This window comes from Lineus longissimus, chromosome 19 (genome assembly GCF_910592395.1).
Source record: "Lineus longissimus chromosome 19, tnLinLong1.2, whole genome shotgun sequence".
Lineage (NCBI taxonomy): Eukaryota > Metazoa > Nemertea > Pilidiophora > Heteronemertea > Lineidae > Lineus > Lineus longissimus.
The window spans coordinates 7,148,862-7,174,562 of NC_088326.1; the positions used below are offsets into that span (position 1 = coordinate 7,148,862).

Here is a 25,701-nt window from a genome sequence, read left to right on the forward strand (position 1 = left end):
GGTCCCAGACAACGTGATACTAGGAAGTAGGCGTGACTATACGTGAATAAAGTTACTATCAATGCAGGCTATCCGCGGCACTTATGGAATAATCCTCAGGATGGGCGCAACTTAAAAGCCAACAACTCAAGAAATAGCCTACTTTGATGTCTCTTAGCAACAAACATAGGTATGCCTATAACTATTTGTGACCCACCACGACAAAATGAGTCGCGTGTCGCACAGAAGATGAGCCTAAAATGACACCAGGACATAATAGAAGAAATTGATATGCTCCGATTTTACAAAAGGCAGACAATGGTGAAATGAACAACCAGTCTGTCTCAACCTGTCAAGCTCAGAGCGACATGCGACCTGTTTTGTTGTGGCGGGTCACATTTACAAGATGTACAATTAGTATTTACAAGTATTTACAAGCATTTAAAATGAATTTAAAATGAATTACGAACAAATGTGTATTTACAAGTTTTTAAAATCATGTAAAAATGTAATTAAAACTTAAAACTAATTGCTACATGCAATATTGACCAGATCTAATCCAAACATTATCATTATCATGCGAACGGGGGCGCGGCCAACTGACTGCCCAGGCAAAGCCCAAGCCCAAGCCCCCAATGCCAAGCCACCTTCAGTTGAAAGTGAGGACGTTTTTGACACGAGGACCTTTCGGTACCTTGAAAGCGAGGACGTTTTGGCATTGGGACGTTATCACTGGATGCCGTCTGCACAGTGCAATTAAGTTTTAAGCCGTTTTCCCTTTAAAACGGTACTTTCTACATGCTCATAACTTTTTTCCAAGACGCAATCCGGCAGGAACGCTTCATAGCCAAATAGACCAAATCCTAGCCTGTCAAACCATGAAATTTTCGTTGCACGTTATGCATGATGATAATTTCACTCAAGATTTGGGGGTCTGTCGTTAGGGGGGTTGATTTTTGACAGCTTTTAACCCTTGAGTCAGCCACGATGGCTTGAATGGAGCATCAAAACCACATAAGTAAGCCAATTGGACTGAAACTTCATGAGGCCCCACAGAAAAAATTCTTAAGATTATCATCCTTTTTCCAAAGAAAGTGATGAGGAAGGGCAGTTTTTATTTAGGTAATGGAGTGAACATGTATGGCATTGTGACAGGTTCCTTGCGCGATGCAAAGTCTTCTTGCTAATCGCACATACAAAGAATCAAGAGGCTTTGGGAGAACATTTTTTCTGAAGAAGGCGCGAATTTGGGGATTGAAGACAAAAAAATATTTCAAATGAATCTTGCTGAATCTTCTCTGTATCGCCTTGAAAAGTGTTGTTACAGTAACACTGTATGAGATATCTAAAATAACCGTGATATTGTTTGTTATGCTGAAAAATCTGATGTGTCCATGGTGTTTTGGCATGCAATACAATATTTGATGAGTGTAGTGTTTTTGGCGCCAAATTAATCGCCGTCTGTTCAGCATGCCCGGCTGGCATCTAACCTGGGGCGAGTTTCCTCATTCAAAAGTGAATAACAGCTGATAAAGTGAACCAAAGTGAACATGCTTTGTGTCACATTGGAAAGGGAATTTCATCAGAAACGCAACTAAATATAGATAATGAAACAATTCCAACTTGCTGAAGGCACGAATTCAGTGATTGAAAAAACAAAATTTTTAATGCGGGTGGAAAAAGTGATGCGGTCGGGGATGATAAAGTAAAAAAAAATTTTGTGGGGCCTAATTTTCTTCATTTTAAAGTAAACACACCTTGTTCTCAATTTAACAAAATTATATCTTAAATGGAAAATACCATTCAACTGGTATGTTGAGACCACGCATCGATCTCTAACTGGCGTGAAATCGTCTCTTTCGGAGAAGTTTGTTAGGACACTGACCGCGAAATATGACTTAATGACCCGGGTGAGTGCCCCGATCTTAGTAACTGTACTATACTGTAGATGGCTCTGACTACTCAACTGCAGCTTATAAATTATATTCATATGCTCGGGCGAATGAAGGGATTATGATTCTTCCGATGCAACATTGGTGATATTCCCCCCAACCCCCTGAGCCCTGGCTCCCCGGTGGTTAGGGTAAGGGATAGGGGTAGCATTATATATAAAGAGAGGGGTAGCACTATGGAATAGTGAATATAAATGAAGTGGAAATTTTTTATCATGGTCTGCAAGCTGCCTCGGTGGCCTAGTGGATATACTCTCTGCCTATCGCACAGTAGACCCGAGTTTTATTCCGCCTCTAAATGCATGCCACCTTTGGAACTCTTTATTTGTTGGGAGTAGGGGGTAGGGCTCAACAGGGTAGTATACAATATAGGATAACTCTGAAGCAATCATTGATTTATTTATTTCTCTAAGTCCTAAAACAAACCCGTGAAACCTCTTTGATCCCAAATGCACAACACTTGATACTTAACAAGCTAACATATTTTCGTATCTGGCTGTTTATCGTGCGCTTTAGTTGTGCGCCCCTTAGAGTAGAGGCAGTTACATCGCCTTTCGGTCATTTTTATTCCCTTTTGCAAAGACAAATTCTAAGTTTTCGGGGCATTCACTTAGGTCATAAAATCACATTTTGCACAGACCAGTCGTCAAGCGTTTCGCCTGGCTCAAAGGGTCACAGCACAGGCATGTGTAAGAGCAAACACCTGCTCAAACAACCATTTTTGTGAGTGATGGTTTTTCCATGCTCCGTTCTGCGTTCACCGCTGTATAGGCCTAAATAAATGTAACAGGACTACAGCAAATGCATGCGGGAGACGCATGCACTGAGATCACAACACCACATCCTTTCATCATAAATGTGTACCTTTTATTGTCTCAAAAATGAATACAAACGGTAATTGATAAAGCTTGGAGTCAGTGAAACCATGTAACCAGTGATAAGCCTTGGAATAGTCAGTTCTAAACCGTGAAATCACTGTGCAAGTACCACGTGAAATCGGGCGCGTTCCATCCACGATTTATACCCTCCCAACTGCCAATCTCGTCCCTGCTGACTTTATTGATAGCAATTTGCCAGTAGTTCCAGAATCAACCTTTTTGTGGAGGATGACGTCATCATTGAATGCATTGGAAATGTGTTGTTGTCGTTAAAAAATAAACTTATATTCATGACGGGCCGCCATTTGCAAATATCTAATTATTGCTCTTCGATGAAAGCAAAAGTAAGCTTTTGTGTTTGTTTTGTATTCCATATACTAAAATAAAACGTTGTTATTAGAAGAATCATTTGTATATATAATGATCTGATAAAGCTCAGTAGATATGACAAACATGCACACGGGAATCATTAAAAAATGTGTCCGCTTAGAACTGGTTACATCACGAAAATATCTCTACATCCCTCGATGTGTACATGAATATGTACGATATCGCTCACAGCGAAGGAATTTATTCACATTTTTAGCTCAGCTGACAAAGTCAGCGGAGCTAGTCAAATAGCTAATTGATTGGTGTTTGTCCTCCAATCCTGCCATCCATCCAGCCATGTTGGGCATTTTGTAACCGTAGAACTGAGGCACTTCAAATATGGTCTTGTATGTTAACACCGCAGGAAATGTTGCTCACAGAAAAAATATGTGCGATTCGACTCAAATTCAGCTCCCCAGGTGGCAAAATGCGTAATTGACCAAACAATTTTTTGACGCTCTATTCTAGCAGATAAAAGCTTGAAATAAACTTGAAGAGGTCTTCATGATATAGAAGTTTTGATATAAAATTGATTAGTGTCGATTTATATCACCAGTTGGCGGTAGTGAGTAAAACTGTTGTTTTACCCCGGATGACCCCGCTTTAAATTTCCCGCTGCGAACTGACATGAAAACCTCGAACCAGGGAATACCGGACTGCTGGTATTGCCAGTGCATCCACTGTATGAACGGCTCGTCTGGGGTAAATTGACGAGGCGGCTCGACCCTCCACTGCGCGGTCGAGGTTACCTGGAGTACTATCATCAAGAAAATGGCGGTGACCTTTTTATTTTTATCGGAGCGATGATTTTGTAAGTGACAAATTTTCTTATTTAAGCCTTTACGGAAATGTATTTTGGTTCGAAACTTCACACGTTGATAGAAAAGATCAACGAGAATGTGTTCAAATGCCCTCATAATGATGAGTTCAATGGAATTTGGTCAAAACAACCTTCGAATGGAGTCAACTTTCTTTGCGAAATTGAAGCGACGACCTCATTATTTATCGTAATTTATGCAGATCTGAGTCCAGCTGATGGGTGATGTTCTTATTTGTGTTCAAACTATTGGAAACTTCGGAAATTAGTTCTATTAGTTCTACCTTTCTGCAGGAGTATATTATAGTCATTGATGTTGACAGCTAAAAGCACGAAAACTTTGTTCAGGTTTCTCGTCCAATCAGTGAATCACGTGACCTCTCCAACACTCGATAATGCACTCTTTTCGTCCACGTTTTAGGCCAATCTTCGGCATGAACATGAAATCTAATAAGCGCAGTACTCAAATCAGATGTTTCTCTCGCCTTGAAAACATTCCTGGGTAAAATCCATTGAGATCAGCCGAGTTAATCTACTTTTTCCGTGCTTAAAATCTCTGCCGCTGAATCACGGAGGATACCGCGGTGACGTCACAGCTTTTCCAAGATGGCGCTTCATATTGTAAACAAACTCAATCCACGGCCAAGAGAAAATCAAGTCTTCAAATAAAGTTAGATTTTTCGCATCAAATCAGAGTTATTAGTACTTTTCTGCTATGAAATAAATCTTCAGACAATCAGTTATCATTTGAAAAATGAAAAGTGCTGTTTTGATGGGGAAAAATAGGGTTTTTAAAACCAAATAGCCAGGCACCGATCTTCCAAAATTAGCGATGGTTTCAAAACAGTCTCCCAGATATGGGGCAATCTCTTCATTATCATAATGGGATTTGGAGGCATGTTTACAGATTTTACAACTGTGTCGAGTGTTATCGAATCGAATGGATGTGGCGATCGTCGGGGCGGATTGATATGTGGTTGTGCGTCGAAGGCGATTAGGTCATTCAGTTAGTTTGAGAAAGATCATGATCATGAAGATGCGTGTTGTGTTATCATAACCGGAAAATAATTTGAAGTTATTAGTGGTCTTGTCATTGCCATTTTTTGCATGGAATGATAGTTCGAGAGCTCTCATCGACGTATTCAGCATTGACGGAAAGTAGGTCTGGATTTGGCAACGAGCCAGCTGTCTCACATGTTCCTCCTGGAGTCAGCAGGTGCTACAGCCAACACTGTACAATCACTTTCCATCTTGACGTCTTGTAATAATCTTTGCCAAATCAGTGTTTCTTATATAATTTACTCCATGATTGCAATCAGCCTTTGTTAAATTCCAATCAGCTGCATGTCAGGTCAATCTTTTACTAATAAAGTTAATTTTCTTAAGCACCTCTTTATCTTACTTCTTCACATACAGGGCATCCCAAACACTTTGCTAAATCCACTAACCCCCCCCCCCCCCCATTTCAAGTTGGTATTGCACCAGACCCAAGCTCAGCGGTACAATGATCATGTAAGTGTCCAAATACCTTTTTAGGGCATACTAGTATGAGGACATCAATTTTGATACCAGAAGGAAAACCAATCCTGTCCTTGTGTCACTGTGACATAGATCCTTGCTCTATTGGAAATGTCGCACTCGCACTGCATTACTTCATGTGATGTCACTTACATCTTTCACAGTTGACAAATTGAAGCATCCATGGTTATTGTAACTATATAGTCCTTGCCAAATCTATCTAAAAGTATCAGTACTAAAACTGCTAAACTATGAATTGTATCTGCTTACTCAGCTGAGCGCCAGGCGCTTGGGCCTCTTGTTCATCTCCAAACCCGGCTAAAACCTTCGGTAATAAACCTTCATCTACGTTTCCACAGATAAGTGCCAGCCGGTACTGCATGATGTAGTCAATCTTCTCTGTATCACCCTGTATGATCACATCGCTCCGTAGTTCAAATAGGCCCCTTGTGGTGGCGTAGTAAGCGGAGCGCTGATTGGTCCATATTATGGGTGTGTGGTGGGCGTGTCGTGACGTGCATGCCTATATTTGGGAGATCAGTAAGGTACACTGGAGGCGAGGTATGACTAGGTTGTTCTAAAATATAGATTATTGAATCGGATATGCGACTGATTTCTAAACTACCGTCAAATTCCGATCTGATCATGTAAAAATTAGCTCCAAATATTGATTCGTAACCACCTTAGGTTCAAATGGCATTATTTCATGTTTTTATGCATTTTTAGCTCAGCTGACTAAGTCAGCCGAGCTTGTCAAATAAGTTGTTCAGTGGCGTCCGTCTGTCCATCGATCCATCCATCCATCCATCCATCCATCCATCCATCCATCCATCCGTCCATCCGTTAAACCCATGGTGCACATTTTGTAACTGTAAGACCTAGAGACTTCAATTTTGCATTTCTGGATACTTCTGGTCAAACTCTACTTTCAAAACAAAATTTGTCGCCATTCGACCTACTTCCTGCGAGCGAGAGTGCATGAAGGAAACTGGCCTATATCGGCCTAGGAGTAGCAGAATTAGTCGAAATATGCTCTAATATTAAGATAAAATTCTTGAAAATCTATTTTATTGAGAAAAAGTTCAAAAATTTAACAGGAGAGGGCGCTACCTGCCTTTTAATTATTTCTGCCGATTCAAATTCCCGCCCGATGACGTCAGCCATCAATGAAGTCTCCTATTTGCCAGTTCTCAAAACATGGCAGCTACACAACAAAAGCAGTAGCTCCAGGAATAAATCACTGTTCACTTCAGCTTCGTAATCGATTGTACCCCCACTTTATTGTGTTTTTTGTGGTGTTCCTATTCAATCAACGATGTAAGGCCTTATTATGTTGGTTTTAATTGAGAAGGTGCATTATAAGCGGCGTACGAAATACCGAAGCGGAGACAAAATGGCGGCATGTTGTTTACGCCATGTGCAATAATCTTGGAGCTCAATGACACTCAAGTACCCAATTTTCTGCTTAAAAAGTAGTCTGGTAGGCGATATTATCACTAGTTCGTTTCAGTGGTAGTCATAAGGTCTTTAGGAACTACTTTCAGAAATTAGTTCTTGAAAATTTGGCCACATTTCTGTGAAAACGATATCGGAAGTGCATGCTCTGTTCGCGATGACATCGCCGATGTATTTTGAAGTGGAGAATTCCCACAGTATGTGCAGTGAATCGGCATGATTCTGTTCGCCTATTAAGTTTTAGTTCTACGATTCTTTCATGAGTAAAAAGTAGACATTCAAGCAATACAATAATGTCACTCCCATAAAAATTGATTGGAAATTGAGGGAGCTACGGCATTCTGTTCGGCAACTGGTAGCGCTGAAAAAATACATTGCATACTGTACAATACCAAATGGCACATTTTAAAAAGCGCTCGTTGGACAACGTAGGGAATCCCCAGAAATGACCTCATCGTTGGTCTAAATAGAAAACTACGGTGGCGCAGTGGAGCACAAGAAAAGGTTTAGCATTAACTTCAGCAACAAAACGATTTCTCATGAATGATTTATTTGATCATCATCAGCTTGTTTCCCCTGATAGATAAAAAAATGATTTACAATTTCCATCAAAGTTTTCTATTTTGTGTATAGTCACATGTTATTTAACTGGCAAGGAGCCAAGCAGTTTTGAATATTCGCGGGAAAATACTTCGTACTTGTAAACGAGGCTATGACAATGAGTATCCTCATTCATGGCATAAACTTCATGTTTCGGTAAATATTTTCATACGATGATTTCACCCGAATTATGGTCAGGATTGAGGAATGAACAATGGCATAAATTTGTCAACCAAAAACATTGGTACCGTAGTGAACGCAAAATGATATCAAATACCATGGAGCGTGGCATTTTCATGCATAATCAACTAAACGCCGGGAAGATATTAATGATATTAACTCAGCTGAGCGCCAGGCCCTTGGGCCTCTTGTTAGGACTGATTCCAAGGTTTATCACTGGTTTCAAGGTTTCACTGGTTCCAAGCTTTATCACCTACCAATACAAACTGCTACCTAGTTACTCGGTACATCATATTCTATACTGTGAATTCCTTGCTTCAATTGTTCTTATAATATATTTTTCAACATTTCTCTCCAATCGCAAGCCGAGGATAAATACTCCTTTCAAGATAGCGTAATCACACGCAATTCCACAGGTACATCCCATTCATTTGAAATTTCGGCCAATGACAGCAGGTTTTACAAAATGTAAATGCGCTGTTTATTTTCAATAGTCACCGAATAGCTAAGACACATCTAAACCCGTTTTAATTGGCCAGAAAACATCTCTCAGCTTCTCCCACAAATAACGATTCACTTATTCCAACGTCAGTAACATGTGCACGCGGAAAACAATATGACCAACTCCACTTTTCAAGACAAACCACACCATCCCACAACTATTGCATGATTAACCCCTAACAATGACAAGTTCTTCCTCAAACTCTCCCTTTCATATCGACAGGTGAGCACAATGGCCCCGGCCATTTCATTTTACAGATTAACTGTTGTTGGTTATTGCAAGAGGAGTCGTTGGCACATTTCAAGTCCAGTAAAGCACTTGCTGTTCTCACATCTGATTAAGGTGTGCTTACTCGTCTAACTGCTTTCCATTCCCGAAGAGCGTTATCAAATATCTGCCGAAAGGCATCAAATATCAGCTGAAAGGCTTGAAATATCTGCCGAAAGGCATCAAATCTGCTGCACCAATAAAGTTCATTTTGTTAACCAACTCTTTATATTCTTTTCTTCACATACAAAAAAGACCATCCCAAACATTTGGCTGCATTCACTTCATCAATTTCCAGACAACAATCGGTTCATTTGACCATTGTAAAGCACCAGGCCCCACCTCACAAAATACAATGTAATAATTATGTACCTTGTGTCCATGTGCATGTTATTAGTTCCACCTACGCTGCATGAAGACAAGGACTTCACTCTTTGACGTCGCCACGCAACTCTTTGACGTCATCACACACCCCACTTCATAACAGGGTTACGTCAACTCAGTACTTCAGCATGCACTGATATAGCAAGAAGGTCTTTCGCACCAGCGCTTCTGCGTGCTAGACGTTACAGCTTCACGTTGCCTCATAATAACAGGGTACCAACACACACTTTGCCCTTGCCTTCACCTATCAATTTCAGCTGAGCGCCAGGCCCTTGGGCCTCTTGTTGGCTTTCTGTCTCGTTAAATTTGCTCAATCATCGAGTCAAAGTGGAAGATCAAAACACACATGAACGCCATAGGCCTAGTACATTTTATACACAAACAGTATTGCAAAAAATTCTTCCGAATCATCAGAATGAAATAATCTTATTACTTCACAATTATCTGTTACACATTAATAATATAATCAGTGCAGTGCCCTAGTGAGCGCGCAGCACCTTTAGGTTGGGGGGGAAACCCCCAAAACCCCCTGGTTGTGAACCTGCTATAATTCCTTCCGCCAATTTTTTTCTTTGATAGACGGTTTTCTCTGTGTATCTCTTTAGCAGTAACTCAACTCCATCATCACAATAGCTGGCAAAGAAATTGAAAATGTCCCTCCCCTGAATTTGAAAGGTGTCTGGACTATCTTAGTCTGGCAATCTGGCAGATTCATATGTCAAGTGCAAGCTCTATTGCACTCGCGCAACTGTTGACATAGGGAGCCCCCCCCCCCCAACCTCTGTCCTTCTGACATGTTTTAAGCAGTGCATTTGGGGAAGGCCCCCCCAAACCCCCCATTGGCCTCTCAATAAGTCCTTCCGAGCTGCTTACCCCAGGGCGCTCGAGTGGAACCCCCAAACCTTCATGATGGTACAGCCCTGTGACACGTTTAACCCAGGGCGAGGAAGGGGTACCCCTTTGATGGTACCCTAACCCTAACCCTAACCCTCAACCATCATTACCCTTCCTTTTCATTGGCATGATATTGGCAAGACTGCCAAGAGGTGGTAGACACTGGTGGCTTCCTTGAGACAATTGCATGTGGTTGTACCTGGGCAACCAATTCAAGGGGTAGGGGTCAGGTTTTTCCTCCACCAATAATGTTGCCGAATGGTGCAGGGAAGTAAAGTATGCATTGCAAGCCATGTGTCCAAACTCTAGTAAATAAGGGTGAATTTTTTCAAATTTAACTTTTATAAATTCTTTTATGATTTAGGCCTAGGCCAATTTTTTTTTATCCCCCCCTCCAGTTCACTAGTTTTTAGCTCAGCTGACAAAGTCAGCGGAGCTAATCAAATAGCTATTCGATTGGTGTCCATCCTTCCATCCTTCGATCTAGCCATCTGTAGACAAAGCTGGGCATTTTGTAATCATACAATCGAGGCACTTCAAATCTAGTCTTGCTTATAAACACCGCAGAAAATGTTGCTTACGGAAAAAAAAAAGGACGATTCGACTCAAATTCAGCTCCCCAGGGGGCAAAATGCGTAAATGAAAAAACAATTTTTTGACGCTCTATTCCAGCAGATAAAAGCTTGAAATAAAGTTGAAAAGGTCTTCATGATACAGAAGTTTTGATATGAAATAGATTAGTGTCGATTTATATCACCAGTTGGCGGTAGTGAGCAAAACTGTTGTATGACCCCGGATGATTCCGCTTTAAATTTCCCGCCGAGGTTACCTGGAGTACTATCATCAAGAAAATGGCGGTGACCTTTTTATTTCTATCGGAGTGATGATTTTGTAACTGACAAATTTTCTTATTTAACACTTTCAGCGCCATCCGACGTAATTTTACGTCTTGCAAGTTCACACGGTTGAGCCATCCGACGTAATATTACGTCGCATTTTTAAATTTCCCGCTTTGTCTTCGAGGCGACTAGCAGCGCAGTATAGGGGAAAATAATTTAACTATACAGCGCTTGAGGTGATAGTATGATGTTCAGCCAATGTGCTATTTATAGCCAAGATCGTCTGCATTCGAATAGGCGCAATGGCGGGTCGAAGATTGATGACGGGGGCAGATGTAGCCGAGAGTATGCCAAAAAGCGGGTATTTGGAAAGACACCAGATATTACTGTTCTATGTGTGGGGTACCATTGTGCAAAATCAAGTGCTTTGCTGACTATCATTCCAAATTAGCATTGTAAAGAGATCTAATAAAGAAGAACCAAAACAGAAAATTTCATGTAATTATCTTTATTCCTTCTATTGTTTTCATAATTTTGAAAAAGGGTAAAAAGGGGCGTTACCTTGGTCCCTGGGGGAAGTACGCTAAATATGGCTGGGCGCTGAAAGTGTTAAGCCTTTACGGAAATGTATTTTGGTACGAAACTTCACACGTTTATAGAAAAGATCAACGAGAATGTGTTCAAATGCCCTCATAACGATGAGTTCAACGGAATTTGGTCAAAACAACCTTCGAATGGAGTCAACTTTCTTTGCGATATTGAAGCGACGACCTCATTATTTATCGTAATTTATGCAGATCTGAGTCCAGCTGATGGGTGATGTTCTGATTTGTGTTCAAACTATTGGAAACTTCGGAAATTAGTTCTATTAGTTCTACTATTCTGCAGGAGCATATTATAGCCATTGATGTTGACAGCTAAAAGCACGAAAACTTTGTTCAGGTTTCTCGTCCAATCAGTGAATCACGTGACCTCTCCAACACTCGATAATGCACTCTTTTCGTCCACGTTTTAGGCCAATCTTCGGCATGAACATGAAATCTAATAAGCGCAGTACTCAAATCAGATGTTTCTCTCGCCTTGAAAACATTCCTGGGTAAAATCCATTGAGATCAGCCGAGTTAATCTACTTTTTCCGTGCTTAAAATCTCTGCCGCTGAATCACGGAGGATACCGCGGTGACGTCACGGCTTTTCCAAGATGGCGCTTCATATTGTAAACAAACTCAATCCACGGCCAAGAGAAAATCAGGTCTTCAAATAAAGTTAGATTTTTCGCATCAAATCAGAGTTATTAGTACTTTTCTGCTATGAAATAAATCTTCAGACAATCAGTTATCATTTGAAAAATGAAAAGTGCTGTTTTGATGGGGAAAAATAGTGTTTTTAAAACCAAATAGCCAGGCACCGATCTTCCAAAATTAGCGATGGTTTCAAAACAGTCTCCCAGATATGGGGCAATCTCTTCATTATCATAATGGGATTTGGAGGCATGTTTACAGATTTTACAAGTTTTTACAACTGTCATCCACCCTACCTAGGGGCCAAAATTCATAAAAGGTGTTTAAGGGTTGGACGTGTTTCAGGGCCTATTCATATTTTGTGAAGATTTACATGAAGGACCTGAATGTAGCTGAATGTAGCCAGTGTAGCTGCTATTCAGGCCACCAGGCCTCTAGTTTAATCTCTTCCATAACCTTTGATAGAGACCCCCTAATCCTCCATGTATGAGCTGAGTTGGCCATAAAGACCCTGACTGACTGCATTGCTGACCATGAGGGGTGTTCTCAAAGGTCACCAGCTGTCTGAAAAAAACTATCACCGGTAGCGAGCTAAAACTAATCTTTAAAATGAAAGAATTTAGCAGGAATTTTCTAGTAATGTTTCTAGTAATTTTCAAGAAAAAAATCCTTTGTTGCATCATAGTTTACCCATACATTGTGAAAAAGAATGAAAATAAAATAAAATAAAAAAATTAGTTTTTGGACATTTTTGGCTCACTGTCAGGGGAGTCTATACCATAGCCCTATGTCGTCGTCGTCGTCGTCCGTCGTCATTATCCTGTGTGGCATGTTTCTTAACCGCTTGTGCTATGAACTTGAAACTTTGTACACATTATGACCTAGGTCACATGACCTCTGGCAGCGAATTTCGGTCTGGTCTGATTCTTCACCTTGCCACCAGGGGGCTAAAACCGAAAACTTAAAAAGTGTGATAAGTCGTTTATTACTGATTTGTTTTTGCTAAAATATTTATGGTGGGTACCCCTAGCAAGGATACATCACATATCATACGGGTTTTTGATTTGACCTACTTGTCAAGGTCACAGAGGTCAAACTCTAAAATTTCACCGATAGTGGCACGTTTTGTCTTTATTTGTCCTATAGTCTTTAAATTTGGTATGTAGATACCTGTTATGTAGCTCTACATGTTGACAAAAAATCAGGTTGATGTGGCGTACTTTTCAAGGTCACAGAGGTCAAATGGTGTGAATTGGCCCTTTTTGGCTCACCTGTGAGCCTTTACCATCCTGCAGCGTCCGTCGTCGTCGTCCGTCGTCGTTAGACATGGGTGGCACGTTTTGTTACCGCTGAAGCCACTGAACTGAAACTTGGTACACATGTACCCCTTGGTGACCACTACTCAGAGACCAAAACGCGGTCTCATATGTTTCACGGTTTGGCCACCAGGGGGCCAAAGGTAAAAAATGAAGAAATGCGTTTTCTCCCTTATTACTGGTCCGAAAAATTTGAAAAAAATATGGTAGGTACTTCTACTAATGGGACATCACATATCCTCCGGGTTTTTGATTTGACCTAATTTTCAAGGTAAGATAGGTCAAAGTTCGCCGACGGCACCGCTGTTAGTCAATGGTGGCACGTTTTGTAACCGCTGAGGCTATTGAACTCAAACTTGGTACATATATACCCTTGGGTGACCTTTACTAAGAGACTGAATCGTGGCGTCATACGATTTACGGTTTGGCCAATAGGGGGCCAAAGGTCAACAATGAAAATATGCGATTACTCGCCTACGTCTGAAAAATTTGAATAAAATATGGCAGGTACTTCTTGCAGTGTTACATCATATATCCTCCGCATTCATTTTTTGGCTCACCTGCCCCTTTTCATCCCCCCCCGACCCACCCACCCCTGACCCCACCCCTGACCCCTGCCCTGACCCTTGATTTGACGTACCTGTCAAGGTCACAGAGGTCAAATGGCGTAAATTGGGCATTTGAGCATAACTGTGGAACGTTTGTTAACCCCTAAGGCTATGAACTTGAGACTTTGTACAAAGGACCCCCTAGGTCAGCTGACCTCTGACTCTGATTTCAGTCCAGTCTGATTCTCGACTTGGCCACCAGGGGGCCAAAAGTGAAAACCTAGAAAGTGTGATATCTCGCTTATTAGTGATTCGTTTTCAATAACATTTTTATGGTAGGTTCTCCTAGCAAGGATACATCACATATCGTATGAGTTTTTGATTTGACCTGCTTTTCAAGGTCACAGAGCTCAAATGGCGTAAATTGATCGTTTTGATTATAACTATGGCACGTTTCTTAACCACTAAAGCTATGAACTTGAAATTTGGTACACATGACTCCCTACGTCATGTTACCTCGGACAGCGAATTTCGATCTGATCTGGTACTCAACTTGGCCACCAGGAGGCCAAAACTAAAATAGGTAAAAAGCGCAATATCTCGTTTATTAGTGACTTTTTCTGATGATATTCTTATGGTTCTTACTCCAAGCAACGATACGTCACATGTCATACCGACTTTGGTTTGACCTATATACTATGCATGTACAATGTTTCTTAACCTGGATGAATTCCAAAGCACCAAATATCTATACGGTGAGCACAATGGCCCTTGGCCGTTTCATTAGAATTGCCTGTTACATAATGAAGAGACAGGATTAGCTGGGTCCAAATACATTAAATACATGACCAACTAGATATACCATTCTCTGCCGAAAACCGCATTCAATTATCTTATTCTAACTCTGTGATATTAAAAAAAACCTATGGACATTTATCTTCTGGAAGGACTGACACATCCTCTGGCACTCTTGTAATATAGTTACATTCCCCAAGACAGATCCTATATTACACCACTTTCTTCTTTTTTAGCTCAGCTGACAAAGTCAGTGTAGCTGGTAATATTACTAAGGGAACTAGCTTAAACCCGTGCTCTGCACTGTGGTTGAGGGAGCTTATATAAAATAAAGTGTCAGTTTCATTTGTGGTGAAGTTGTTTGGAGCGTTTTTTGCGTACCAGTATCTTGCTGAGAATGTGATGGTGTGCGGAAAATGTCATAGATTGATCTACAGTATTTCTTTGAAGACAACGTTCCGTGTTATGGTTTTGTCCTATCGTAGTCCTTGGTTGCTGTTGTTGTCGACTTTGACGTATATGTTGTTGAATGTCCTAGCACCGGAGAAGGCGACATAGAGTTGGCCATGTGAGAAGACCGGGGCGGGCAGGTATATGCCTAGTCTATTGAATGTTTTTCATTGGGTCTTGCTGATTGTAATTGAGTAAGCAATGCGCACTGGGAACTGTATTCGTTGTAGGGTGAACGGCAAGTTGGCGTCGGACGGCACAAGTCTAATTCTGGGTATGAGTGCCCTAACTGCTGAAAACAGCTCTGAGGCTGCCTGGCAGATCAAGTAACTTACATATTTTCCTCATAGGTAGCAGCACTTGCTGATGATGGAGGTGGCCCATTCATAGGGCTAAAGTCACGAAAAACAGCATATTCCGATGAAAATTTGGTTTCGAAATATAGCGGATCGTCTTCGGGACGTCCAAATGTTCCTAAATAACCCTCAACATGGCCAATTCATTCAGTGGTTTCAGAGGAGATAGAGCAAATTACTCTCCAGACGTCTCCAGTAATAATATATAGATGGTGTCTGTCCTTCCTTCCATCCATGTCACTTTTGGGCATTTTGTAACCGCAAGGCCTAGGCACTTCGTTGATGCTGCTATATTAGGCGTAACCCAAGATGAACTCAGAAACCAAAAATCAGCGCAATCCGACCTACATTAAGCGAATGACGTCATCGGGAAGTTTAAACTTCATTCCTTTATACCTCGGTCCACAGAGGAAATATTGTTTTCACGTCTGGCCGAATATTTTTTGATAATTTTTTCATTTTTACTTGTAATGGAATTAGTTTAGTTTTCACCGCCAGTTGGCACTACAGGCACATTTTACTGAATTTCTGAAGATTCAAAAGCCCGGGCTATGACGTATAGTTGCGCAGTTGTATTCTGTGCATGGAGTTGGCCAAGGAACCAGGCTTTATTTCAGCATACCCACTGTGACCAGTCTTAAGATGGAAGATTGATTTTGCAACACGGTAATTAACCAATTTTCTGCTCAAAAGAAGTCAAGTAGGCGATATTATCACTAGTTCCTTTCAGTGGGTAGTCATAAGGTCTTTATAGGGACTACTTTCAGGAATTAGATCTTGAAAATTGGGCCACAATTCTGTGAAAACGATATTAGAAGTGCACGCTCTGTTCGCGATTTATTTTGAAGTGGAGAATTCCCACATTATGTCGGCATGATTCTGTTTGCTTTTTAGTTTTTAGTACTACGTTCCTTACATGAGTAAAAAGTTGACATTCCAAGTAACACAGCAATGTCATTCCGATAAAAACTGATTCAAAATGACGGAGCTACGGCATTCTGTTCTGCAATTGGCAACGCTGATAAAATACATTGCATGCTAATGCATGCCAAATGGCACACTTTAAAAAGCGCTCATTGGACAACGTAGGGAATCACCAGAAATGATGTCATCGCTGGTCTAAATGAAAAATAGATTGGTTCCCGATTGACTCACTGGGGATATGCAGTAGAGCACAATTTCATAAAAAACGACCCTTTGTAAATTCCAGTCACCTGCAGGACAGGTCAATTTCTCTCAATAAAATTAATTTTGTTGACTCCTGTAACCTTATTTTTAAAAAAAGACAGTGGTGTTAATCCCAAACTGGTCATTTTGTGTCATTCAAACTTACCTATGGAACACTTTTGCATGTTACTCCATTTGGGCTCAAACACAAGAGTATCCCTTTAATTTTCTAAAGGGAGAACTGAGTTAACAGCTCGGCCGCCAGGCGGCGCCCTGACCGATCCCGCGAGATCGCGCCGATCTCATGCCGCCATATTCAGTCTTTACTCTTGTGCTTCTACGAAGCACATCGTTTTTTCAAAGCTGCCGTGAATTCGATTTAAAACCAAATTCAACCAGCCAAGTCTAGACGATTTTGGGTTCATTCACCTATGGAGTAGACCGCCAAACTAATCTTGGCATTAGTATTGTCCAGTCTATTTAATTATAGACTTTTCTTAGCTAGCTTAGTCGACCCGGCTCCATTATTTTGATCTTAGTAGGGTAGATTTACGTAGGCTATTCTCCGCTCTATTGTAATGAACAAGACTCAGATCCATTGCAATAGTGTTTAATTCAAGTAGGCATGTTTTCCTTTCCATTAATAATTGCGTCCTTTCTGGCCTACTTGGGGTTTCCAGTGTTTTTATTGTCATTGGTACCATTTTTTATATGGCGTACCCCTCCGACGGCATCCTTTGTCTCACCACAAAGGAATGCGTCTGGTGGCGGGAAACGGGCCGCGAAGACGCCTAAACCCTCTTCCGGTTCCGTTTCCGGGCATATAACCCGGAGGTCTACCAAACCTCCCGCCACCACCCCTTCCGTCAGCCGAGTTCCGGTTCCGGCCGCGGCTGCGAAGGATGCGGGATCAGACATTATTGCATTTCCTTACAAGAAATGGCCATTTTGTTAGTTCATACTTACCTATGGAACACGGCCCTCCCGCCGTCCCCACAAACGGGACATACCCTTGTTAACGCTCAAGAGTAAGACTGAATATGGCGGCATGAGATCGGCGTGATCTCGCGGGATCGGTCAGGGCGCGGCCTGGCGGCCGAGCTGTTAACTCAGTTCTCCCTTTAGAAAATTAAAGGGATACTCTTGTGTTTGAGCCCAAATGGGGTAACATGCAAAAGTGTTCCATAGGTAAGTATGAACCAACAAAATGGCCATTTCTTGTAAGGAAATGGGCATTTCTATTTATTTTGGCCTCTGTTATCAGGATACCTCTCGATTACTGACAGCATTTTGTATCCTTGGTTTTGCTGTACAACTCAGCCTGGACATACTACTGTTGTCCTTGGAGAAGTCACATCCTCTCTGACACTTCTTGTCTGTAAGGCTACCGATACAACATACTGAACTAGGGATATCTTCTGTTTCCTCCTGTAACATTTACATACCATGGATGATTAGTTCAGTCATATTTCATTCAGCTGGCAGCTCTGCATTGGAATTTTAGTGGTATAACGTGTTCTCTTGACCTTCAAACAGTAGTATAAAGCCGATATTTACTACTTTACACCCTCAGTCCTATGTTATTAGGTCATCCAGCTGAGTGCCAGGCCCTTGGGCCTCTTGTCTCCAATCTATCTACACCAAGTTTATTGTAGCTCCATCCTACGTAAATTTATTCTATACGGAACAATAAACTATTTGATAATTGATATTTGTTGTTCTAACTTGTTTTCGCCTAATTTCAGATATGCTTGCTGACCACATGGATGATGTTGGTATTGGTGAGGGAGATATTGAACATGAAGATGGCATGGAAGGTGCCGAATATTCTGTCAGAGATGACGCTGAAGTGGTCTTCACCAGTCATAGAGGTTAGCATCTTATCAATGATAGAATAGATGTCATGGAAGTCTACTTTCTATTGATAAGAGATTGCCATGACCAAAATGGTCTATCACTTTATTTTCACACCAAATGGATGTCATGGAAGTCTACTTTCTTTTGACCAAGACCTCCTGCTACAGATTCTTCAAATTTTATATTTGACACCTATTGCCTTATTTGGCATCAGACCCAATTCAGGTCAATTGTGACCTAATTTACACCTAGTTTTCAAATCACAGAGGTCAAACTCTAAAAGTGTAATTGATAGTGCCATGTTTAGTCATTTTGTTGTACCCATTTCATACTAAATCATTCCGAGGTGAGCACAATGTCCCCAGGACAATTCATTTTAATTTAAGTTTGGCTTGTATTTTTAGGCTCTGTGTTCTGTGTTCACACTGATCCGGAGACTTGTTCTATGGCGGTGACTGGTGGTGAGGATGACAGAGCATTTGTCTGGAAGCTCGGCAGTGGGGAGGAGGTTTTAGAGTGTACAGGCAAGTGTGTGATTATGATGCTAGTTAAATTAGATTTAACAAAACACAATCTTCTGAATGGTGTCCACGTCTGAATAGTGTTCGAAGAGCATTCAAGCTTTCAACTCTTGTCTTGTTCTAATTAACAGAAATGCCAACATGCTTGCAGTGAACTCCAAGGCACTCGTTGTCCTTAAAGAATTCATAAACAATCTGTGAAATGTACCTCAGTAAATCAGAATTGCACACATGTATAAACAACAAAATGGCTAGTCAGTCATTGTCAGTGAGCTGGCATTGCTAGTTCTCAATCTCATGCCACCCCTTCATTTTACTGAATACGAATGTACTCCTTGTGGACATATGCAGGCCAGGGCCCATATTCATAAAGCAACTTAAGTCAAAGTGGGGCACCTAATATGCATCTTAAGTTTAAGTGGGGTACTTACTTAAAATAAGTCATATTCGTAAACATACTTAAGTCAAGTGGACCACTCAAATCGAGTCTTAGATTTGAGACACCTCTGGAGCAGTCTTAACTCTAAGTCCCGCTCTAAGTGGACTGGTTCTTTCAGTTCATTTTGTGCACGGTGCTCAACGGAGATGGCTGCGTTGATGTTAGCTTGGCAACATGCATTTGCACACAGACGTGCAATTCGCAGGGAAAGGGTTTTTCGTGATCGGCTGCATCCACTGGACGCTTACAATGACTTGGAATTGTACCAGCGATATCGGTTTGATCGGCAGACAATTCTTCAATTGATTGATCTTGTGAGGGATGACCTAGAATCGAAAACTAGGAGGAATTACGCGCTGCCTGCTGAGTTGAAGTTGCTTGCGACTCTTCGGTTTTATGCTTGCGGATCATTCCAACAGGTTACTGGTGATACTGTCCACATTTCGCAGCCAACCATGAGTCGAGTGATCGCGGAGGTAACAACCACACTGAACAATTCTCTAAAACACATCATCAAATTTCCGAGACAAGAGGACACACCTCAATTATCTGCAGATTTTTACGAGATAGCTCGATTTCCCGGTGTTATCGGTGTGGTCGATGGAACGCATATTTGGATTCTAGGACCTTCGTTTCATGAGTGGAGATATGTAAACAGGAAAAACTGGTATTCCATCAATGTACAGGTTGTTTTTGATGCACATTTTAGGTTTATGAATGTTGTGGCTAGATGGCCCGGTAGCACCCATGACTCCGTTGTGCTCCGAGAAAGCGCCGTAACCGACATTATGAGACGTTGGCAAGGAGATGAGGTCATCCTTGGTGACAGTGGGTATCCATTGCGTCCTTGGCTGATGACGCCATTTTTGAACCCTAACACCCCCGGGCAACGACGATACAATCGGTCTCACAAGAAAACTCGGTGTTTGGTTGAAAGGGGCATCGGTCAATGGAAAAGGCGATTCCACTGTCTGCATGGAAAACTGCGTTATACACCGGAGAAAGCATGTGCAATCATTACTGCGTGTGCAATGTTGCAAAACATTGCTATCAACAAAGCTCTACCGGATTTCGATCCAGCAGACATGGATGATATCGAACATCGGCCACAACCCGATGAGGATGGGAACGATGAAGGGAATATCGTAGCATTTGCAGGTGTAAATGGAACTGCTACAAGAGATCACATTGTCCAGCAACATTTCTAAGGCAAGTAAGTGTAACAAATACGTATCTATTATATGCTCATACACACAATTTATTTGTTTTCAAAGGTTTTTGACAAATATTTACAACTGTGTAAATATGTTTTCATCGTTTGCCTGAAATGAATTTACAGAAGCATTTTCCATCTCCTTCTCCATCTTACTTGTTTTCATTTTCAACAATTTAATTTCTAGAACCAATTTTTCCTTTTCAAGTTTAAGCTTATCCATCTCGAGCGCACATCTTTCCTTCTCAGAAGCAAGCAGTTCTTTCTGCAGTACTACCATCTCGTCCGTATTTCCTAAATTCTTTAGGGTTTTATCCTTTTCAGTGTTCTTGGGAAGCGGTGGGCAAGGATTAGGCAATGAAGACCTCACAGGAGAAGGCTGCACCAATCTTTGGAATTTAGTTGAGGTACTGGCGAGGGCTGCCGAGGCACAACCAAGGGATGATGAAGCTTTTCGTTTTTGTGTCCGCATCTTGGGTTCTTGAAGAAAAGACTCAGTTTGATTCTCTTCCTCATTCTCGCTGAAAGAACTGAAAGAAAATGCATTTACTTTACTAACGATAATGCTTAATTTCAAGCAGATGGGCTAAATGTTAAAGTTTGATTGAATTAGTTGCTGTGTAAAATCGTTTTGCACATACCTGTCGTTGGTTGCAACGCTGTGGGTGATATTCAGGCGCGGGACAGTATTTACTGATGTAGCGATTTTAGGTTTCGGTGCACCGCTATCAAAGCCGCCATCTATACCATACACGGATGGATCATCTTCGCCAATAACAGCTGCAACTTTCTGTGAAATTATCGACGGTTCCTTAGGAGGGGGTCCACCACCTGAAATGAATTTGAAATCGGTCATGTATTGTTATTCCTGTGGCACCATTTTGATTTTCAGCATAAAATGTGTTCATTTATGATCATTTATCAAGGGGTATTTTTTATCTTAATTTTCACGACATCACATATAAGAGTACCGGGTAATTTGCCGATGGTTTTTATGTTTGTATGTATGTACATACATAATTTTAGGATAGCGAGAGTGTGCAGAGTTGGCATAGAAAAGGTATTCAATGAAATAAATTCAGTTATTTACTAACCTGTCTTTCCTAGCGCTTTTTTGTATTCCCTATATTCGTCCTTCATAGCTGATGTCAGATTCTGCCACTTTTTCTGTAGTTCTGTCATTTCTCGCACAACATGCGGATTTCGACTATTTACGTTATCTGTTATTTCAAGCCAAGCATCATGTTTGCGCCTCGATGAAACATTTGACGAAAACTTCCCCACTAGTAACCCTTTCCGAGCATCGTACGCCTCAATGAGGCGGATTTTTTCCGCATCAGAAAAGTTCGGTTTCCTCCCCATAATTAACGAGCAAGTACATGCACTTTGTCTAAATGTGTCTCGTCTGCCTGTTAATCTGTATCTCCTATGGTGTAGGCCCTACAGAATGCACATTTGAATGCCCATGATCAATGAACAATGCAGTTACAACAAGCGCAAATCCACAAGAAATGTGACACGGGTACCTGGGAATGTCTTTTCAAGAAAGATAAGTGGTGCACTCAAACTTAAGCGGTCAACCTGGCCAAGTGGGGCACTGAGCAGGTTTATGAATCTCATTTTAGGTAGGGGACTTAGGCAAGTGGACAACTTAGGACTTTTTGGCACTTAAGTTAAGAACTTTTATGAATATGGGCCCAGGCCTTCTGAGCAGCAGCTGAGTGTCAATACAGAACACTCCATGCTATGTCTGAGCCACTCACCCCTGAAGTGAAAACCCATTTAATGGGTATTTAGTGTGCATACTTACAAGATCTTGTGCTGGTGGAGAGGGATAATTGAGCTAGGAGTAAGTTTCAATTGAATCTTGCGATACAATAAACTCGCCTGTGACACATATTCATAGCCGTCCAATCCATCCATGATTTATTTATCATTATTCAATTGCACCCCCCCTGCCATGCCAGCTAAGGTCACCTCATTAGTGGATTTGTTTGTGAGATATCTAGATGGTATTAATATGAGCTGGGGTACTAAAGATATTGTCTGTTTAGATTGTCAAGTTGGTGTAGACCCGTCTAAGAGGATTTCCTTTCAATTTTAGGTCACAAAGATTCTGTTGTAGCATGCGCATTCAACCGAAACTCAAAATATGTTGCAACAGGTGATATGTCTGGTCTGCTGAAAGTTTGGGAGCTGGCAACCCAGAAAGAGGTGTGGACATTCGAATGTTCAGACTTGGAGGTAAGATTTTATGGTATGCCAGTATGTATTGGGGAATTGAGTTTTTGCAAAGTGTGGAGTTGTGTATAGCATCATAAGTTTCAGCTATGATGGAACAGAATTAGACAAATTTGTTCTGAGAGGTGGGTGGGACATATCATAGTGGAGTATTTGCACTATTCACCCTGTTCAAGCCATTGAAGTGTTTTACAGTAGATCTGGCTGAAGGTACCTGGCTGACCTCTTGGCAAATTGTGATAGTATCTTCACAAAAAAAGCATATTACACCGCCCTGCCGAGTCATAGTTGAATGGCTTTAGTTGATATCGCAATAGAGAATTTTTGTTAGGCCTACCCAAAGGATAATCTAGTGTTGTGCAACACTACAGTGTTGTGCAACACTACTATAATCATGTTCCAGTGGCTGTGCTGGCATGGATCAACCGACGTGCTCCTGGCAGGAACGACAGATGGCAATATGTGGATGTGGATGATACCTAGTGGCTTGTGCAAAACTTATCAAGGACCAGGATGTTCATGCTCATGTGGGAAGATAATGCCCGATGGCAAACAGGTCTGTGCTGGGTATGAAGATGGAAGTGTGAGGGTTTGGGATTTGAAAGCTGGCTCACCGTCTTTTACAGTGTCAGGTATTATCATTTTCTAATAGTAATAACAACTAGATATCAACAATTTTAAATTCTTCTTCTTCTTCAGCATGGGTCTGCACTTGGAGGTAATTTTCTCCCCGTATTATTAGCTCAGCTGACTAAGTCAGTCGAGCTTGTCAAATAAGTTGTTCAGTGGCGTCCGTCTGTCCATCCATCCATCCATCCATCCATCCGTCCATCCGTTAAACCCATGGTGCACATTTTGTAACCGTAAGACCTAGAGACTTCAGTTTTGCATTTCTGGATACTTCTGGTCAAACTCTACTTTCAAAACAAAATTTGTCGCCATTCGACCTATTTCCTGCGAGCGAGAGTGCATGAAGGAAACTGGCCTATATCGGCCTAGGAGCAGCAGAATTAGTCGAAATATGCTCTAATATTAAGATAAAATTCTTGAAAATCTATTTTATTGAGAAAAAGTTCAAAATTTTAACAGGAGAGGGCGCTACCTGCCTTTTAATTATTTCTGCCGATTCAAATTCCCGCCCGATGACGTCAGCCATCAATGAAGTCTCCTATTTGCCAGTTCTCAAAACATGGCAGCTACACAACAAAAACAGTAGCTCCAGGAATAATCACTGTTCACTTCAGCTTCGTAATCGATTGTAACCCCACTTTATTGTGTTTTGTGTGGTGTTCCTATTCAATCAACGATGTAAGGCCTTATTATGTTGGTTTTAATTGAGAAGGTGCATTATAAGCGGCGTACGAAATACCGAAGCGGAGACAAAATGGCGACATGTTGTTTACGCCATGTGAATAATCTTGGAGCTCAATGACACTCAAGTACCCAATTTTCTGCTTAAAAAGTAGTCTGGTAGGCGATATTATCACCAGTTCGTTACAGTGGTAGTCATAAGGTCTTTAGGGACTACTTTCAGAAATTAGTTCTTGAAAATTTGGCCACATTTCTGTGAAAACGATATCGGAAGTACATGCTCTGTTCGCGATGACATCGCCGATGTATTTTGAAGTGGAGAATTCCCACAGTATGTGCAGTGAATCGGCATGATTCTGTTCGCCTATTAAGTTTTAGTTCTACGATTCTTTCATGAGTAAAAAGTAGACATTCTAAGCAATACAATAATGTCACTCCCATAAAAATTGATTGGAAATTGAGGGAGCTACGGCATTCTGTTCGGCAACTGGCAGCGCTGAAAAAATACATTGCATACTGTACAATACCAAATGGAACATTTTAAAAAGCGCTCATTGGACAACGTAGGGAATCACCAGAAATGACGTCATCGCTGGTCTAAATAGAAAACTACGGTGGCGCAGTAGAGCACAAGAAAAGGTTTAGCATTAACTTCGTCATGCAAGCTTCAGCAACAAAATGATTTCTCATGAATGATTTATTTGATCATCATCTACGGCGGCCCGGAGGGGACATTGTGAAAAAAATGATAAACTCGCACTGCGACTTTTTAAACTCGCAATGCGACTTCTTAAACTCGTACTGCGATTTTTCAAACACGCACTGCGACTTTTCAAACTCGCACTGCGACTTTTCAAACTCGCACTGCGACTTTTCAAACACGCACTACGACTTTGCAAACTCGCACTGCGACTTTTTTTTATCCAATCACAGCCGTGTTTACAACGACATGTGTTGCTGCGCTTGAGTTGTAAGAGTTCATAATTCAGGCAAGTATTTCACTTATCTGAATCTCTTCTCTACGTTTTGCAGGCCGTAGTTGGGTCCAAATGTTATCATGGAGAGTCATACCTCATGATGCAATCATCAGAGCTCAGATATTATATAGGCCAACCACGTATAGAGGTAAACATGCTGGTGTAGTCTGAGGCTACGGTTGCCTCAGTGTAACTGGGCGTTAACTATATATATATATATGTACATACAATGCATGCATTGGAAGCTGTACTGGCTTCGGTATCAATGAATGCAACTGACAGTGATACAGAATCTGTTGAGCTGTTAAAGTGATTCTTTCACCGATGTGATGCCCTCATCATTTATTTGGGACGAGACCTGTTGCCCGCTTAACTGCTGTTGCCGACCGCCACTTGGTTGTAGGCCTATAGGCCTACCCGTCCTACCCGTCCTCTGCACTGCCGAACTTGACGAGTGTTTGGTCAACATATTTGGCGCCTGCCTGAGCTTCATGTTAATTGTATGCCCAATCAACTAAGCCCGTAATTGTCAACGAAGGGTTTGTAGTTCAATACCTGGCATGTGGCATTTGGCGATTGGCATTAGGCAATGACAATGTGTTACTTAGTATATCAAATGCTATAAAACAGGGGTTT

At 41.3% G+C, this 25,701-nt stretch overlaps 2 protein-coding genes across 3 annotated transcripts in view; one reads left to right on the forward strand and one right to left on the reverse strand.

Annotated features, from left to right (window-relative positions):
- LOC135503501 (angio-associated migratory cell protein-like) overlaps positions 1 to 25,701 on the forward strand; it is a 67,414-nt gene that overhangs the window by 2,565 nt on the left and 39,148 nt on the right. For both annotated transcript variants that reach the window (XM_064797134.1, XM_064797135.1), the window contains exons 2-5: positions 18,252 to 18,377; positions 18,768 to 18,887; positions 22,641 to 22,780; positions 23,181 to 23,409. In XM_064797134.1, coding sequence (XP_064653204.1) covers positions 18,252 to 18,377; positions 18,768 to 18,887; positions 22,641 to 22,780; positions 23,181 to 23,409 — 615 coding nt within the window. The remainder of the gene's footprint in view (positions 1 to 18,251; positions 18,378 to 18,767; positions 18,888 to 22,640; positions 22,781 to 23,180; positions 23,410 to 25,701) is intronic.
- On the reverse strand, positions 19,272 to 22,187 carry LOC135503074 (uncharacterized). Its single transcript, XM_064796387.1, has 3 exons — positions 21,631 to 22,187; positions 21,178 to 21,367; positions 19,272 to 21,066 (listed from the first exon to the last, which is right to left on the reverse strand). Exons 1-3 carry the CDS (start codon positions 21,896 to 21,898, stop codon positions 20,613 to 20,615), a joined length of 912 nt encoding a protein of 303 aa, XP_064652457.1. The 5' UTR covers positions 21,899 to 22,187; the 3' UTR covers positions 19,272 to 20,612.